The following is a 20,934-nucleotide window of genomic DNA, read 5'->3' on the forward strand; positions in this document are numbered from 1 at the left end:
ATATATATATATATATGTATATATATATATATATATATATATATATATATTAGGGTGGGTCAAATTTTTTTTTTTTTTATGAAACATAAAAATAAAGTTGCATTTTGTTGTCTCTATTAATGATATGTAAAAGAAATGTAATAAAAATTTGATTTAGTTTTGCCAACTTTAACTTAACTATATTAGGTCAAAATGATGCTATTTTACAACAGTTGTATAATTGCAGGATAAAAGCATTAAGATTTAGGTTTTTTGATGATTCATGTTAATAATATTTTATTAATAGTATACAGAACTTTGCAAAAGTTTAGAGCACCCTACGAAATATAAGACAAAAAGCTGTTAGTGTTGTTTGTTGACTTCCGATAACATGATCCTATACTTCATTATAAGATATATACTTGTATATATTACATTTAAATTATGTTGTTTGTTTTTTTGTTTTAGTTTAATTAGTTGAAATTGAAAATAAAAATGGCTACTGTTAAAACAAGAAGTGAAACTGATCATGGTATACTTGGACAACCTAGACCATTCCAAACAAATCAACTGCCAACTTCTGCTGATGTTTTCAAAGCATATGACTATTTTATTAAAAAATAACAATTGTGCAAGTGTTACTGAAAGAGCAACAGTCATAGCTAATGAAATTAAAGCACTGTACAACAAAGCAAGTATTCCTACCACTGCAGTCAGCAGCTTAGTTATTCGCATAAAGAGACTAATTAACAAAGTACATGAGCTTGGTAAATACTCTGATCGCAAGAAGTCCTCTGCAACATTTAAATCAAGTTTACAGATGTTAGACCAACTATTCGATATTTGTCTGTGTAAGTGTTTTAATAAAGGTGTTCGAGAAAGGTCAGCTTGTTCATATCCACTGCCAAAAAAAATTCCAACACTTGAATGGGAGTTCTGGATAGATCAAAAAACGGTACGGAAGATGGTAATAGGAAAAGTAGACAAAGAAGAAACAATTAAGCTGCAGAAAAGAGAAAAAAGAGGAAGTAAAACATGCAATTTACCGATTACAGATAAGAAAATGAAGTTGGATAAAGAAATTGATCCAAATGAAACATATTGCAGTGATAATGAACAGTCAAAGCCAGATGAAGAATTTTTGCCAATTGAGATGTCAGATGGTAAAGTGATGTCAAGTTATGAAGTGATGTCAAGTGATAATTAGATGTCAAGTGATGAAGAGATGAAGGTTTACAACACTAAACAATATCCTGAGTTGTGTAAGGCCATGGATAGGTGTAAAATCAGTAACAGGGATGCTTGCCTAATAGCAAATGCTGTACTAAAAGATTTAGATCTTATAACACCAGAGAATGCTATTGATCCAGCAAAACTTCGTCGTCAGAGAAATATGTGGAGGAGAAAAGAAGTTAAGAAGCATGCTGCTGAAGTCCAAAAAATACTTTGCATTGGATTTGATGGAAAGCAGGATATCACTTCCGTTAAAACAAGTGGTGTCCAACGAAATTTCAAAGTAGAACATTATGTGATAGTGTCATTTCCGCAAAACAAATATGTCAATCATGTCACGTCACAAAGTAGTAAAGCTGTTAAAATTGCACAAGAGATATTATTGAGCATCAACAACATCAAATCATCATACACTTTAGCAGCAGTTGTTTGCAGTTGGTTCAGTGAATAACACAGGTCAACATAATGGAGTAATCAGAAAATTAGAAGAAGGTCTTGAGAGAACATTGCAATGGTTGGTCTGCTTGTTACATGCAAATGAACTACCTTTTAGAAAATATTTCTCTGTTGTGGATGGTGGACGTTCAACAGGTCCAGCTACTTCAACAGGTAAAATAGACATTGCACTTGATTTTGATCCAAAAGATTTAGATATTGTGAACTTTAAACATATACCTGGTAAAGTTGAGGATGTAAGTGTTGATGTCAAGAAAGATTTAAGCTCTGATCAGATATACCTTCTAAAAGCTTGCTTAGCTGTTCAGCAGTGATACACTGCTTGTGATCAAATATTGTTCCTCCAGACTGCTATGCCAGGAAATCTGAACCATGCAAGGTGGCTAACAAAGGCCAATCGTATTTTACGTTTGTATATGTCTAAGGAAAATCCTTCAAAACCATTGCAAAGAATTACAAGATTCATCGTAAATGTTTATGCGCCATCGTGGTTCAACATAAAGCGTCTTTCTTCCTGCCTTGACGGAGCAAGAAACTTCTTTTATCTTATGAAGCAGTGCTATGAACTAGGGAAAGAAGAGTGGAAAATTCTTGAACCAGTGTTGCAAAACAACTGCTATTTTGCTCATCCTGAGAACATTCTTATTGGAGGAGTTACAGATGAAAATGTATCAATTCGTCAGTTTTCGTGTGACAAAATAATTGACGCATGAGCTACATCACAAAGTAGCAAGATACGTGTCTTTGATAAATCAAGCATCAAGCTTGATCCGGAAGCTTTATCATTCATAAAAATGATTGACTGGTCTGTTGCTATTGCAACACTACCACCGCTTTTATCAACTGTTTCTAATGATGATCTTAAACATTTCCAGTTCCACGTTGATGTCTTGAGTGGTATTCCATGCCATTTTCAGGCAGTTGAACGTACTATTAAAGACATCTCAGCAACAACTATGAAAGTTTTCGGTCACAAATCACGACATGGAATGATTTTGCAGTGTCGTAAATCTCGAGCAGAATTACCGAAAATTGACTCTAAATCTGACTTCTTGAGCCATAACAAATAGCAAATAACTGAAACAAATTGCTGTTATGTGTTGCCTACTATACTCTGACTATTTCTCCTTTAACAACTTCTTGCATTTTTAAATTTAATGTAACAAGATGTTGAGTAATGGAATATAGCATTAAACCACGTGTATTTACATTATACGATTATACAGTAATTTTAATTCCCAAAGTTGCGGATCCAAGACACGCTTCAATTTTATTTCAAAAGGAGTTTTTTTAGACTGTAATGCAACATTTTAGTAATGTTTCACAGCCCCAACTTAACATTTACATCATAATAACCCACCCTAATATATATATATATATATATATATATATATATATATATATATATATATATATATATATATATATATATATATATATATATATATATATATATATATATGTATATATATATATATATATATATATATATATATATATATATATATATATATGTATATATATATATATATATATATATATATATATTAGTCATGAGCCATCGGCAAAGGCTCATTAAGGCTAATTATAGAGTTGCAACTTGCATACATAAGGTGTACCTATGCACCTGCTTAGTTTGGCTTAATAGTCAATACCAATGCATCGGCGAATGCCGATTAATCAACCAATGCCATTGGCTGATTAACCAGCCAATGGTTTAGCCGATTAATCGGTTGCTGGTTACCAATAGCATAGGCTAGTAGGTCGAATCACTTTGGATGAATAGGAACATGTTAAATATATAATTTAAATCCTTAATATTATTGTAATACCCTTAAATAAATACATTAAACCTATTATTAGCCACAATCGGCATTAGCTGATGGCACATCACTAATATATATATATATATATATATATATATATATATATATATATATATATATATATATATATATATATATATATATATATATATATATATATATATATATATATATATATATATATATATATATATATAATTATATATAATTATATATTTAAATATATATACAATAGAAGTATAGGTTTGCAAACTATCAATGAAATGTATATTTTCTATATTATTAATAAGTATAATCTATTCACTTTGATAAAATTTTCTATATGATTAAAATAAAATTAAGCACAGCAGTCAAATTTTATTTTTTTTCTAAGGTTATTTAGGACTTTTAAGGAACTTTTTTTTAATGATATTTATGGTTTTTAAGGAGGAGTGGAAACCCTGTGTTCTGAATAGGGGTTTATTTAGAAATTGGAACTTTTATGTCTCCAAGAATTTATTTGGAGGAATGCAAAATACAGAAAATGCAAAACTTCATTTTTCTGCAATGAGTTTTAAATAAATTTGCTTTCGAGCAAATTTATATATTAAAAAAAAAAATTATGGAAATTAATGAATAAAAAAGCAAAGAAGACATTCATAATTAATAAATACATTTAACATAAGTAAGTAATATAAAACTTTTAATAAGTCACTTTTGAAGAAAAACCTTTTATGCAAATGTTAAGTTAAATAAAAATTTTAATTTTAAATAAAGTTTTTTAACTTAGCATACCAATATTGGGTGCTATTTTAATTGGGCAAAGTATATCATTGCATGTTCTCTCGGAACTAGAAACACCGTAGCATTCTTTACCACCATACTTTGGTACAGGATTAGAACAAAAGCGATATCTTTTTTGGATGCCTCCATTGCAATCTTTTGAGCACTTTGTATAATTTGACCACTCACTCCATTTACCATTAACTGGTTTGAGTTCTAGGTAAAAATGAATAAAAGATAAAATTAGTAGAAAGTTTTAAGAGCTTTCTTGTTGGAAAATTTCAAAAAAATAGTTTACTTGTTAAACAATTGTCTATTTGACTATAACCTTTGTTACAAACACATGTGCCATCGGATGTGCAAGCCTGAAAAATATAGTTCAATCTAAATAATAAAGTGCAAAAAACTAATGCAATAATTTATAAACCAATTCATAGTAATTGAAAGATTGCTATAACTTCTAAAATAAATTAGGTTAAATGTGGCCAAGGATAAAATTATTTGAGTTTCACCTTAACTAATGTCATGCTTCTTAACTAATGTTCTTATGATATTGTTTTGTCTATTTTTAATTTTTTTAATTTTTTTTTTTTTAATTATTTATTTTTGAATTATTATAATACTTTTTTTACATTAAATAATTTAATTTGATACAAAAGTTCTGTATATTATTGTTAAAAAAATAAATTTCTTTTGCTTAAAATTTTTAGCTGATCTTGGTATAAACCTTATTATTATTTAAATTGAGAATAATGATTTGAAAAAATTTATAAACAAAGAAGACAACTATGGTAAAAAATTCATGAACAAGGAAGACAACTATGGTGAAAAATTCAACTTGTGTAGAATGAAAGCTTATATTATAACCAAATTGTAATATAAAAGTTTAAAATTAAAACCAAAAATAAATTAAAATGTTTATATTAAAACTACTTTGTCTTAAATGTAGACCATAATTGAAAAGGGTTTCAAATTTAATTATTATTTTTTTGGTGATCATGTCAGAAAAATACTTTCTTCTCTAAAATTCAATTTAAAAAAAATTTTAACATTAGATTAAAATTCATTTGTAAAATCAGCTGCAGCTCTTCCATAATTAAGTTTGCATTAAGCTTAAATGCAAGGAAATAAATTAGATGTTACACTTTGCATCATTTAAATCTATTTTTATAAAACTCTTAAAATTAAAGATCTAATGAGTAACTTTAACTTAGAAAAAGACCAAAAATGTTTGACTTTTCTTATAAGATCTTTATGTACTTACAAAAAAAATGATCAAGAAATCCACAGAAAAAACAAAGAGATCAACAATAAATTCTCAACAAAATGCAAAACTATATGGAAGGACCTAAGCAATGTTTTTTACAACAATAAAAAATGGGTTTTTAATGTAAATTTAAGGGTTTCCATAGACATCTATTTTGATTAATAGCAATAGTTTTAACTATATTCAACTGTTTTCTGTGTTGTAAGAATATACACATTTTTTTTCTTGTGTAATAATTTGTTGATTATTATTAAACTGCATAATAAATGTAATAATTAAAAAAAAAAGTTAACAACTTCTTTGTTAAACAATTAGAGGTAAATGAGGATTTTGATGTCTTGATAAAATTATAAATTATAAAGCACTACTTCTTGCTAGTGAAGGCAAACGTTTTTATAGATGAGTATAGATCTTATACTCAATAATAGAAAGTTGTGCTTTCAACATTTGAATACCTTTTGTACGGGTGTGAGTGATCATCATCAACTAATATACAAAATGCTTAGATCTACGTTTTGTAAGTTACCACCTCGTTTAAAAATTTTTCAAGTAAAAATTTTGCAACTACACTCCATAAAAACATAAATTTTTGTTATGATATACATACTTTTAATGTAATATTTAGCAAAATTCTAAATTTGTATGCCCCTTTTAAGTCTAAAGTACTTAGAGGTAATAATAAATCTTTTATAACTAAAGACTTACGAAAAGCAATTATGCTCCGCTCTACATTGTATAAAAAATTCCTTAATGATAAATCTGATATTTCAGCGCTAATGTACAAAAAACATAGAAATAGGGTAGTAAAATTAAACTGTAAACTAAAGAAAATTTATTTTGGGAAAATTAACACTCTCTCGATTTCAGATACACCTCTCTGGAAGTTAACTAAATCTTACCTTTCAGATAAATCAGGTAACTCTAACGAACATATCACTTTAGTTGAAAACAGTACCATCATTTCTGACAACGCTTTATTGACTAATATTTTTAATAACTATTTCATAAATGTTGCCGTCAGGTAGTACAGACTCCATACCTTGGTCTATATTCTCTGGCTCTATAGACCCAGTTGATGCAGCTATCAAAAAGTATATTGATCATCCCAGTATAATAAACATAAAGAAAAAATTTAGTATGTGTACACATAGTTTCCAGTTCCATCAAATCACACCTGATGATATTACAAAAATTATAGGGTCTATGAATAATAAGAAAAAGACTAGTGGTGATATACCAACTTTTATGTTAAAATCTTATATTGTTCACTTCAGGGATTGCATCAATAATAGTATTCATGATGGTAAATTCCCGTCTTTTCTAAATATACCATGTTTTAAGAAGAATGACTCAACTGATAAGTCGAATTATTGTCCAATTAATATTTTACCAGCCCTTTCTAAAGTTTTTGAAACTATTTTATATGAACAAATCTTGATTTTTATTGAGCCTAGATTTGATAAACTTTTGTGTGGTTTCCAAAGAGGTTATAGCACTCAGCATGCCCTTTTTTTGTTACTTAATAAGTGGCATGATTGTATTAATAATGGAGGTGTTGTTGGATCAATATTAATAGACCTCTCAAAAGCGTAAGACTATATCCCGTTAGACTTACTAATAGTTAAATTAAACGCCTATGGTTTTTCAAAAGAAAGTCTTAATCTCTTGCTATCCTATGTTTGTGGCCATAAACAGAGGGTAAAAGTAGGTTCTTCGGCCTCAAATTGGGTGGATATATTATCTGGAGTGCCCCAAGGGTCAATCCTTGGACCTACTTTGTTCAATATCTTTATAAAGGATTTATTTTTATTTATTAAAGATACAGAACTTTGTAATTTTGCCGATGATAACACTGTTTATGCTTGTGAATTTAGCTTTGAGAAGGTTATTTTTCGTTTGCAAAAAGAAGTAACTAATACCATCAATTGGTTTCAGTTAAACTCGATGGTTGCTAACCCAGATAAGTTCCAATTTCTTTTAGTTAGCTTAAAAACACGAAAAATCTATCGCTAAAAATAGGTAATATAAGGGTTTTTGCCTCCGATAAGGTAAAACTAAATGGTAAAGCTAATGGTAAATATTTTGCTCTTTCACGTATAAGAAATTTTTTATCCCGTGATAAATCTATTTTGTTGTTTAATGCTTTTATTTTGTCTAATTTTTCTTATTGTCCTCTAATTTGGATGTTTTGTTCAAAAAAAGATGACAAAGAAATAAATAGAATTCATAAAAAAGCTTTAAGTATTATCTTAAAAAAAAATTTGATTTGTCCCTGGATGAATTAATAAATTTTGATAATAGTCCAAGAATCCATCTAAGAAATTTGAGATTTCTTATGATCGAAAATCTATTAATCATCTAAATCCAATATTTATGAGAAACTTTTTTACTATAAAAAACCTTACGTATAACTCCGTTGTAGCAAAAAACTCATTCTACCTCCTAAAGGCCTCATATATAATGATTCATGCTGTACGTTATATTGAGCCACCTTGCTCTGGAACACTCTAAATAATGAGACCATGTCCGCAAAAAGTCTTGAAGTGTTCAAAAAACATATCAAGAATTGGTATGATAATAATTGCATTTGCAAAATTTGTCGTTTTTAAAATTTATTTTATTTTTTACTGACTTATATCTTTAGTTAAGATTGTATTACTATAATATATATATATATATATATATATATATATATATATATATATATATATATATATATATATATATATATATATATATATATATATATATATATATATATATATATATATATATAATAAAACTATGTTGTAAAAATCAATTGGAAATAAAGTTTTTTAAATTTTAAATTAAATGAATGAACAGCCTAAAAAGTAACAAAAATATTTTAGCAACCTAATCAACACATCTTTGTTACCAGTTGTGTTTTCAGCCTGATAAAGATTATGACATTAGCTAATTTAGGATAAAATTATTTGTTTAGCATGATCATTTCTATTTCAGAATAAATTCCAAGTATATAAAAAAACAATAAATAAAATCAAAGAGTTTATGCAGATTGTCAATACTTTTTTGAAAAAAATTTCAGAAAAAATTTTGTGAAAAAATAATTTTATATATATGCAAATATATACATATTTACTAATTCTCAATAATTTTTATATTAAAATTTTGGGATGGATACACATCTGTCATAGTGGCAAAGAGTCTGTGCTTCAGAGTTTCAAAAAATATAATATGACTGGTGTTGAAGTTCATGCAACCAAAGAACTCATATCAAAGACGGTTAAGAAATTATTTATCCTTCTTCTACTAAGAAAAAATTTTTTATGGATAATTGTTTTATTAAAAATTCATGCAGAAACAGTTATGGGAAAGATTCAATATTTACCTTTGTATTTAAAGTATTTGCAAAGGAACTCTACCTTTTTGAATAGTTAAAAACATAGTTAATAAAACATTATATTACGCTTCACTGTTATAAAATTTGGGTGTTTGTACAGCATTAATAAACTTGGGAGAAAGTATTGTATATAGAAAAAAATGTTTATATTTTTATATGAGAGTATTAATGTCAGGTAGAATATTGATACAGATAAAACCGTTTATTATAATCTATAGCACCTTCTTGATACTTATATCATTAGAAACAAAGTTAAAAATATTAGATTTTAGTAAAAAGTTAATGAAACAACATTTTTTTTAAATTATTTTTTGTTTTTTATGCTTCTGTATTTTATTAACATTTTAAAGTTTAACAAAATTTGCTAAGTCTAGTATTTTTAATAGCCTGTTGCTGTTGTTAATAATTACTCTATTAACCTAATTAAGAGAGTAATTATCAACAATACTATTACACTGTACAATTAAAACTTTATATTTTTAAATTACGTTCTTAACAACTATAACTCTATTTCAAATCCAAAAATCCAACTTTTATGTTTGGTGCATATGTTTCAATTATATATACCTTTTATGTATATATTCCTATATTGTCCCAATCATAACTTAAATTTCTAAATAGTCCCCCAAAAAAAAAGTATATAAAAATTAACTATAACGATTATAAAAAAAAAAACCCAAATATTTTTAATAATAATGTCAATAACCAAGTTAAGAAATATTAACAAAATTTTTTTTTCTTTTACACAAAAATTAATAAAAGCAAAACTTACTCCATTTCCAGAACACATTTTTCCAGCATTCATTGGACATTTAAAGCCATGTTCTTTAGCAGACCCACATTTTTCATTGACACAAAGCTAAAATAAATGTAGGGAAATTAACTCAAAAAACTTAAAAAAATGACTGAAAATATATTAAATTTTTGTAGAGAAAAAAATGAACCTTGTTTTCTGCACACAATGCACCATCTATAACAAAGCAAAGGTTTTTAAGATTAGACACACACACACACACACACACACACACACATATATACATATTACATAATATAATGCTGAACTTAGGGTGTTAGACAGGTTGACTAAGAACTATTGTCAGTCATTGCAACTAAGGTAATGAGAGTTGCAGCATCTTATTTTTATAAGAAAACGGGAACAAAAGTGTATGCAAATATTTAAGTTATATAAACTTAAAATTATGTAAAAATAAATGATTTTAAAACATATATTAAGTAATATATTTTAAAACGTTAGGTTTTACAGTTTTACTTTTACTTGAAAACTGCATTGTGACAACATCTCCATTACTTCGATTTATAGCATTTATTTACCATTTTATAAAGTTTTTTTGTTTATTAAATAGTTAAAGAATGTTCGTCAAACAACACACTTATGAGACCAAAGTGATTAGCTCACACAGTTTCTGAAACAATGCACCAATTTTTAAAAAAACTTAAATAAAAAATTTTTTAACAATTTTTAAAAATTGTTAAAAAATTTTTAAACACTGAGCTATCGATGACATGCATTTCGGAGAAAAGTAAACTTAGTTATAAATCTCTTATAAGCTCAAAGTATTCTGTAATGGTACATGTTAATTTTTTTTTACTCTTAAAGCAGTTTTTCAGAATGAATTATTTTACTACAAAAGAAAAGAGGTAAATAAGGAATAGGTATAGAAATGGTCAGTGTGAAATAGATAGGAATTGTATTGTTGGATATATATATATATATATACATATATATATATATATATATATATATATATATATATATATATATATATATATATATATATATATATATATATATATATACATATATATTTACATTCCTAGTTAGCGTTTATGGGGACATGTTTTTTTTTTTTTTCGTTATGCATTTTTTTTTTTACTTTTTTTATACTATTTTTATCATAAATATAATTATTTTTTTATTTTTATTATATTTTATTTTTATGAATACATATTTAAATTTATTTTTTTATTAGAAAAACATGTTTTTGATATTTATTTTTTTTATTCTTATTTATTAATAATATATTTCACTTTTATTTTCATCCATTTACAAAAACAATTAATTACAGTAATTTAACCATATTTAAACCTTGCCATAACACACTTGCTTGCGAGTCAGGCTATTTGATAGTTGATGTATGTACTTTTTGTTCCCTATAAAAGTTGCTTATGGGGACATTTGTTTTACAAAAAGTGTTGCTTACGGGGAAAAAATATAATGGGTACACTGTAATGTCCTCGAAAAAGCTAATGTCCCCAAAAATGCTAATGTCCCCATAAGTGATTGTTTCTTTGTAAAATCTGTCCCCGTAAGTGATTCTATAGGGGTTTATATATATATATATATATATATATATATATATATATATATATATATATATATATATATATATATATATATATATATATATATATATATATATATATATATATATATATATATATATATATATATATATATATATATATTGCAACTCCCCAAAATAGGTAGGTTCATATTCTAAGTGATAAAATAGTCAAAGAAATCAATAAAATAGATGAGTACATTTCTCTCTCCTGGGTGTATACAGGTTTTTGACCTGTAAGTTTTCTGATTCTGCAGTTGTTAAAGTAGTTTCATAAGATTTGATATTTTAGTTAAACTATTCAAGAACAATACATGTAATAGAAAAATCAAATTGTTCAAAAATATGTCATAAAAGTAACACATTTTTAAAAACAATGGTTTCCTAAAATCAGATATAAAATACAAAGAAAAGGAAATAACTCCATATCAATTTTTTTTCTATTTACAGATTCGTAAAATTAGTAGAAAAATAATCAGTATAAAAATAAAAGAAATGAAACCAATAGAAAAACGAACTTCAAGTTTATCAAGTCAAAATTAAATACAATAATTTTTTAGCAGTGTCATTTTAAAATATATATTATATTTTGCATTAATTTTAATTAACACTTTTAGAATCGGCAAGGCTATTGGCAGATTTGCCATTATACTAAAAAACATAGTAAAACCATATGAAATGTTTTTAATCGTTACACGGGGTGCTGGCATTTGCATCTTCTGACAGAGTTCACTATATAGAAATTGTAAAAGTTTCTTAGTCAAACTAAAGGGAAGTCCAAAACGATGTAAAAATAGATAGAAGCAAAGCTGAAATCCTTTTGAAAGCAGTTTTTGTTGATAAAGACCAGCCACTAGATCTTGATTTAAATAATTCCCCATTCCTTGTTAAATTTAATATTCTAGGTCATAGGTCAAATATGTCTACTGATGAGACTCTCTCAAACTTTTTAGATACAATGTAAAATTGTATCCAAAAATCCTTCAAAGTCGCTAACAGAACTCACAACAAAATCATAAATGTATTGACCATTTAAGAAATTTATTTCACAAAACCAGAAATACATTATGTGTTTTAAAAATTAAATTGACAGGAAAAAATGTGTTTATTGAAACATGAAGTATTTTTTTCATACTTGAAAATAAATTGCAATCTGGGATAATTGTGTTTTTAAAGTATATTTTTATAATTGTATTTCTTGTTTTACTCAAAGTATTTTGTAGCAAGAAATTCAATTTTGCTGTGCTTACAGTAAAATTTATTTAAGATAATGTAGAGTGTGTGATGAGTTTAAAAAAGCTTCAGAAACTACTCCAAATTAAGAGTTCTCTTTTTTAATAGTGTTTGTAAAACACTACTAAAAAAGAGAAAGAGGGATTACAAGGAGCTAGCTGATAGCCAATAAGTGAGGACTGCTACCTCACTTATTGGCTATCATTCAATAACTTAAAGCACATTGAATGGTTCAAAAAATTTGAATTTTGATCCAACACCTAAGAGGCTGCCCAGTAACTACATCAACAAAATAAAAGGAGAGGGGGAGTCTGAAATTTTTTGACAATTTATTTTTTATTTTATTTTATGCGGTAGTGGTGAAGTGGTAGAGCCCTCGCTTTATAAGTGAGAAGCTCTGAGTTCAATTTCTACTATGTCCCTGGTAGTACCGCGCTCAACTTGTTTCTCTGCGCAGCGGCCTTGTTCGTCAAGGTTTGTGTTTCAGAGTTATAGAGTTGAGAGAGGGTTATAACCACAAGTAGCCTCCTCATCTGTAGTGGCCTTCTCGGCCTTGGGGAAATGAATAAAAAAAAAAAAAAGGATAAGGGGAGAATCCAGACGAGTTGACCTCAATAATTTTACTTTTTTTAAATAAATTTAATTACTTAAAAAAAGAAAAATTAAACAGTGCTTGCAGTTCTTTATTACACACTCGCTCAACCTTTAGTAGTATTTTTATAAACCTATTTATATTCCTACTTTTTAAAAATCGTGTTTGGCTTTAAAAAAACCCAACACATACAGAACTAAATAAGCACACTCAAGATGATTATTCATAACAGAATTATTATTTTGAATTTGTTTTTGGATAATCTGCTAAGCAAAAACAAAACAAAAAATTATGTAAGTACATAGTCTACATTATATTTTTTAAATGTTTATAACAGAGATCAGTAACCTGCGGCAAGCAAGCCTAATGTGGTTCTTTCGATGTCAAGATACAGCTCTTTAGCTTTATACACAAATATTAATATAATCAAAAGTAAAGATCTTGAAAGCTCTTTAAAAAATGAAAATTTTTGTAAGTTGTAACTTATGGTTCCTCATTCTCAAAAAATTGCCAACCCCTGATATATGCAATTTGTTAAATGCATTTTTTTGTTATACTAGACATCATTAGAAATACATTTCACTAAGAAATTGGATTAGAGTTCAAGAATTTAATATATATATTAAATTCTTGAACTCTAATCCAATTTCTTATTAATAAATTGGTCTAAAGTTTCTTTGATGCCTTCTCCAGCCATTTTTGCTACATAAAACAAGCCTAAACGTTCAAGGTAAAAGGTCTTCCATTGTGCTCTGTGATGCAACCATTTGGTCTTCTTGGAGCACCTAAAATAATCTCACAAAAAGTGTGTATATATTTTTAAAAATACATTGATAAATTTTGATCTAGTTTAATCTACAACAAAAGATTAAGAGTACTTTACCCAACCTTTATAGGTAACAATGTTGGATATGGTTTGATCCAAGGCTTCAATAACAGTATTTTGTTAAAAAATACCATCATTTGATACCAAAATGAGGTGAAAAAGTTTTTTCCATGACTAAAAATGAACTCATGGATCAACAAAAAATCACATTACAATAACCTAAGTGTTATATTATCATAATTAGTAAACAATAGATACAAGGTATTTCTAAAATTAAAAAGCACACTGTTTTTTTTATACAAGAACATATAAAGAAAATATTGCTAAAAAAAATAACTGCATTCGACATCAAAATCTGTACTTGCCAATGCTTGGAAATTTATCCAAACTTTGTCAAAAATCGAAAAAAAATGTAAATTCAAACAATTGGCGCAAATTCATATTCATAAGAAAAAGAATTTTCATATGAATATGACCTCTATGCCACTCATAAAAATTGGTTGTCAAAAAATTATGGAATTTATACATATATATATATATATATATATATATATATATATATATATATATATATATATATATATATATGTATATATATATATATATATATATATATATATATATATATATATATATATATAATGTGTAAATTATGTTAGTGTATTTACAAATAGAGTGCTCAATGTTCTTAAAAAACAGAGCAATAATAAATTAGTAAAAAACACTTATCTAACTTTTATCTTCTACTTTAAGTTTCACCATTGCTGGATCATCATGAAGAGTTACTAAATCTCAAAAAAAATTCAATTTATAGAAAAAAATATTTTACAGGAAGTTATAAATTATTATAAAAAAAAAAAATATATAGTAATTAAATTTTTTTTATAATAATTTATAACTTCCTGTAAAATATTTTTTTCTATAAATTGAATTTTTTTTAAGATTTAGTAACTCTTCCTGATGATCCAGCAATGGTGAAATTTAAAGTAGAAGATAAAAGTTAGATAAGTGTTTTTTACTAATTTATATATATATATATATATATATATATATATATATATATATATATATATATATATATATATATATATATATATATATATATATATATATATATATATATATATATACAATATATATCTTTGAGTTTTTAAAAAACATTTGCACTGACACTCGTAGTCTTCAAAGTAACTTTTCTTCTGTTGAGTCTTATCTCATGCAGAGTTCACCAGACCTTCTTGCTCATTGTGAGAATAATTTGAGTTCAGCTGATTCAACTTGTGATCATAGTGTTGATGGTTATCTTACTTCAATTTATAAAGACTTCAACAATATCATGCTTAGCCTGGGTGTTTACATTAGTAATTATCAACCCATTTTTAAGAAAACTAGGTTTGAATCTACATTCTATTTTTTTATGTGCTAACATATAGCACTAATTCACTCAACCACCTTTTGATTGTTCTCTACCACCTTCTTTTTTCTCAAGACTGCACTCTTTTCAATGTTATTTCTGATCAAATTTACCAAGCTTCTTCTCTTTTTTCATAAGCCAATATCAATATCAAAAAAAAAAAAAAAACTAATACATCCATATCTATCATCAATGCAGTTTTCTAGAAAACAGGTGTATATTTACTATTAATAGAAACTATTTAACTATATACGTGCTTGTCAGGGTTGTTTGTCTTGTTATTAGCTTGCTGGAAAGCAGCATCTGTTATTACTGTTTTTAAAAATTCTGGAGAGCGATCTGACTTGTCTAACCATCATCTCATTAGTCTTCTTACTATCGTAAGCAAGGTTTTTGAGTCTTTAACTAACAAACACTTAGTCTCATATCTTAAACCTGATATTTTTGTAATCATTAATATGGATTGCCACCTTGTTCTACTGCTGATTTGTTAACTGTAATATACAACAGGTTTTATTGTGCATTAGTTAGGTGTGGATAGGTAGGAGCTGCCATTTTCAATATTTCTATAGCTTTAGATAAAGTTTAACATGCTTATCTTCTCCATAAGCTCTCTTCTTACAATATATCAAGTAACATCTTTAAGATTATTGAATCCTTTCTTGCCAATTGTAGCATAAATGGACAGGTCTCTTCTTCGATTCCTGTAACTTTAGGGGGTTCCTTAAGGTTCTATCTTTGGTCCTATACAACAAGAAGCCAACACTCTTTGATTGCTTTAAAGGGGCATTTGGGCTTGAAAAAGATCTCACTTGCTACAGCATGGGACTCTCAGTTGCTGGTGAACTATAACTCAGATAAAACTCAAACTTTTTCAGTTAATTGTTATTGCAACTCTACTTATACTTATCTATATTTCTACCAATAAATCTATCTATATTTATGAATGGTAATGTACTCAATGAGTCATCGACCCTAAATCTCACAAAAGAGACCAATTACGTAATGAAAATTTTTTGTCTATTGTACTATTGTCTTATATGTGTAATTAACAATATTTATTTCTGAAATGTCCATTCACAAGTAGATTAAAAGAGCAGATATTTTGCTATTTTTTGCTTTGTACGCATTTCATCAAAAGTATGATGGACAATATCAGCACATGGATGATCCCATTTTTAAATACAACCCATGTTTAAATCATTTTCTACCTGCAAAGAAATTATTTCTTTCAAATCAGAAAATAGACAATTCATTTTTGCTATGTGATACACAGTGCAAAATACCAGGTAAGTAGTTTGGTGCAGATTTATCTGCATTTTAGAACAACACATCTCTATGGTTTGATATTTGGACTAAGAAAAAATTTAACAAGCTTTTCTCCAGTGCATGGTTTAGGATATGCTTTTTCCTCATTGATTGCTGTTTTTTTCCTTTGTTTTACCATATTCTTTAAACATTACCAAGCATCCACTTGCTAGCCTATTTTAATTGCTGAGTTTTTTTGACACCTAAATAATTTGGGAACTTACAAAGAGAACACCAAAGACAACTTATTGAAACTGTCAACCAGTCAAATGACGCTAATAGCAGCTAAAACATTACTTCATTTGTTCAAAGCTGCAACTTGGCTGAGCAATTGCTTTTACATGTTTATTAATAGAAAAAAAAGAAAATAAGGTATTCATAAAATTATTAGGTACCGGGATCGCATCCTACCCAATGATAAACACTAAAAAAGGATTAGTCGATGGTTTTAAATTTTAAAAAGGTAATTGGATGGCGTCCTGCCTCAATTCAAGCACTGTATGTATATATACATATATATATATATATATATATATATATATATATATATATATATATATATATATATATACATATATATATATATATATATACATATATATATATATATATACATATATATATATATATACATATATATATATATATATATATATATATATATAAATATAAAATATATATATATATGTAAAAAAAAAAAAATATATATATACATATATATATATGTATATATATATACATATATATATTTATACATACATATATTTATATATATATATATATATATTTATACATCCAGGATAGTGGATATGATCAACATTATTTTTAATAAATGTATACGATAGTGTTATGAACAATATTATTTTTAAGAAATGTTAATGATTTAAAAGTCATAATTAACAATCTTAATTGTTCTTTAAAGCATTATGCAGATGATATTGCGTTATAAAATTCATATCATGGCATGAATTATAGCCAAAGTTAGCTGTTGCTCTAATTTGTCTTGTACTCTAGGCAGAAATGCAACTGTCACTTACAGTCAGTAAGTTAAATGTATATAGGATAGCACTTTCTTCAATATGCAAAGCTATCAATGGTAATTATAGTCTAGATGATTATACCTTTGCTTGGTCTTCCAGACCAAATGATCTAGAAATGGACTCCATTTTAAACTACAAAAAATATATTGCTAATATTGTCCATAAAGCTAACTCATAAGTATAATACATTTTAAATCTCTTTATTGCTTGCAATCCTTGTAATCTAATTTTCATTTAGACCAGTTTTGAAATTCTTAAGTTTGGTTGCCATACCAAATTTTCTAGTTTTGTTGCCAATTTGGATTTATTAGAACAGTTGAAAGTGTTTAAAGACAATTCACAATAAAAATATAGAACCATAAGAATCTAGCTTATCATGACTAACTACAGTTGCTGACAAAAAATTACTACATCTGTTTAACAACATCTGTGGAGTATTCCAAGATCATCTGTAAACTTTTGTCCAAGATTTTCTGTATTTTTCTTTTACTCTAACAACATCTGTTCAATGTTATCTGTAAATTCAATAACACCTAACAACATCTTTAGAAAGACATAACTACATTTGGTAATTTTTTTCAAATTCAAATAACATATGGAAGTATTTTCTCCAAATGTAGTTACATCTAAAAAAATATCTATATGTTATAACATCGGGTTAAAATAAAGCATCATTAGTTAATTTTTTTTCCATATTTAGTTACATTTGAAAAAAATTCTATATGTAATATCATCTGGGTAAAATAATGCATTATTGGTTAACATTTTTTTCCAGATGTAATTACATCTGAAAAAAATCCTATATGTAACTACATCTGGCTAAAATAATGCATTATTAGTTAATTCATCTTCAAAACAACTTTATCTTAAAATCTACAGATGTAGTGGCATGATGTTATTACATGATGATAATTTAAGAGATGTAACTACATCTGCAATATTCATTTAATTTTTGCAATAATTCTATTAGACACCAATGAAATTTCAGATGTTGTTGGACAGATGTTATTATACCTCATTATATTTACAAATGTTGTTTAACAGATGTCATTAGTCATGGCAAAAACTGATGTTGTTACTCTAATTCCAGTTGCTCATTATGAACTCATTTAAAAAAAGGTGTGTAAAACAAAATTTGGTTTGACAAAGATGTCTTTAAAAAAACATGTTTTGTTGAATTATCTTAAGTAAAAATTAATTAAAACAATTAACTTATTTTTTTAAATTTTTTATAAATTTTTTATAATTAAAACTGTCAAATTTTAATATAAAATTTTAATACTTGTTTTTTTTTGAGATCCAGGTTACATACTTTTAAAGAACTTTTTTAATATTACACATCATAATACACATAATAAAAATACACATCAAACATTTAACAATCCTAAACAACACTAGATAATGTTAAGTTTGAATAAGTCAGTACACTTGATATTTTGTTTCAGACTATAAAAATTTAAACATTTTTAAACAAATAATATTTACCTAAATGTGGCAAAGTTTTACATTGCTTAGCTATTGGAAGTTGACATGAGCCAGAAAAGCAGACACTTTTAGATTTCTACAATGTATTATATATGTATATAACAGTACATATATATACATATATATAATATAATAAACTGTAAATGTTTTAAGACATTGAAACTGACCTTTAATTTATCAGCATCTTTTTCTAAATAGTCTTCCCACGACTGTCCATCTTCAGAATATTGCAAAGTGTACCAAGTTGTATACAAGTAGGTTATTTTCATTTCAATTAATTTTATATTAACTTTCTAAAAAATTATTGTAAAAAAATAAATAAATTTAAATATAAAAAGTAAAGAAATTGATTCCGATTCTAAAAAAGTCTGATTTTGTAAAATTTAAAAGTTTTAAAAGTTTCTTTCGTAAACTGTAGTTTTAGAGAGTTTAATTTGGTTTGTAGTTTGTAGTTTTAATTTGGTCAAAATCAAAAAAAGTTTAATATAATTTTTTTTTTTTAAATGATAGATTGCTTGCCCTTAGTAGATGTAGCAGCACATCCTTGGAGCAGCAGGCAATAAGATAGTCGATGTAGCAGCACTCCCTTGTAGGAGCAGGCTATAAGATGGTCAACATAGCAACATTCCTTGCATGTTTTTAAAATATATTTTAATAAAACAAAAACAAAAACAACATTAATTAAAAAAAATTTTTAATCATTATTATTGTGATTTTTTAAAAAACTGTAAAACTTAATGTACTTCCGCATTAATTTAAATGCTTTAACTTTTTGACAACTAAACAATGTAGCTTAAGTCAGGAAATTGTTGTTAAAAGAGACTTTCTTTACCTTGAAAGTTTCTTTATACTATGTGATAAGGATATATATACACACACACATATACAATATTTTTTGTTATTTTCAAAATAAGTACCTTGCCAAAATCAATTTTTAACCAACTTCCAATTGGATCTTTTGGACACCAACCATTCCTGCTTATTAGCTCTTCCGATGTGGTATTATCTACTTCATCAAAAGTACTACTAGCATCGAATGCAGAAATCGGTAATTCCTTTGTCAATTGCAGATCACAATCTAAGTTAAAATATAACAAATTTTTTTTTTTACTACTTGCCTGATGTTTGTGGTAACAAATGAAACTCTGAGTAGCAACTATATTGTAAATATGCTAATTCTTCGTACATATATGTAATTGAGTTATCAAAATCTTAAGTTTTATGATTACAACAAACTTATTTATAACTGCTTTTTTAACTTTTGGTGACTTAAGCCTGTGCAAAAGTCACCCCATTTTGTTGGCTAAAGTCACCCCACTTATATTAAGCCCTAAATCTTTTTTTTTTTAAATACCTTTACTAGATTTACTAGGTCCTGCTATGGATGTAAAGGTTCGCACAACTAAAATAATACTGAAGTGCTCATACCAAAGACATATTTACAATAGTTTTAGAAAAACACTTTTAGTAAACCAGCATACACAAGGGTACTAAATAAAAACCATTTTGAAATAAAATATTCTGCATGAAAAAAAGTCACATACAAGGCAAAAGTTAACCCCAGTTTATGACATATCAATATTATAATATAAGCTACTATAACATATGATTTTTATTATTTGAATAATTTTGTTGAAAGTAAATAAAAAACTAAATCTTTAAATTTTTTTTATTTTTAATTAAACTTAAAAACTTAATAACATTGTAACATTTTAAGTGGAAAAAAATTATATATTACTATATATAATTTTTGAATATAACTTTTGAA

General features: G+C 26.4%; 1 protein-coding gene across 2 annotated transcripts in view; it reads right to left on the bottom strand.

Moving 5' to 3' along the window:
- The window catches only part of LOC136076853 (disintegrin and metalloproteinase domain-containing protein unc-71-like), a 162,500-nt gene that overhangs the window by 10,952 nt on the left and 130,614 nt on the right, over positions 1–20,934 (bottom strand). For both annotated transcript variants that reach the window (XM_065790460.1, XM_065790459.1), the window contains exons 21-27: positions 20,084–20,244; positions 19,334–19,459; positions 19,167–19,242; positions 9,850–9,875; positions 9,678–9,764; positions 4,555–4,621; positions 4,269–4,472 (exon numbers count right to left, since the gene is read on the bottom strand). In XM_065790460.1, coding sequence (XP_065646532.1) covers positions 4,269–4,472; positions 4,555–4,621; positions 9,678–9,764; positions 9,850–9,875; positions 19,167–19,242; positions 19,334–19,459; positions 20,084–20,244 — 747 coding nt within the window. The remainder of the gene's footprint in view (positions 1–4,268; positions 4,473–4,554; positions 4,622–9,677; positions 9,765–9,849; positions 9,876–19,166; positions 19,243–19,333; positions 19,460–20,083; positions 20,245–20,934) is intronic.

The sequence above is a fragment of the Hydra vulgaris genome, chromosome 02 (genome assembly GCF_038396675.1).
Source record: "Hydra vulgaris chromosome 02, alternate assembly HydraT2T_AEP".
NCBI lineage: Eukaryota > Metazoa > Cnidaria > Hydrozoa > Anthoathecata > Hydridae > Hydra > Hydra vulgaris.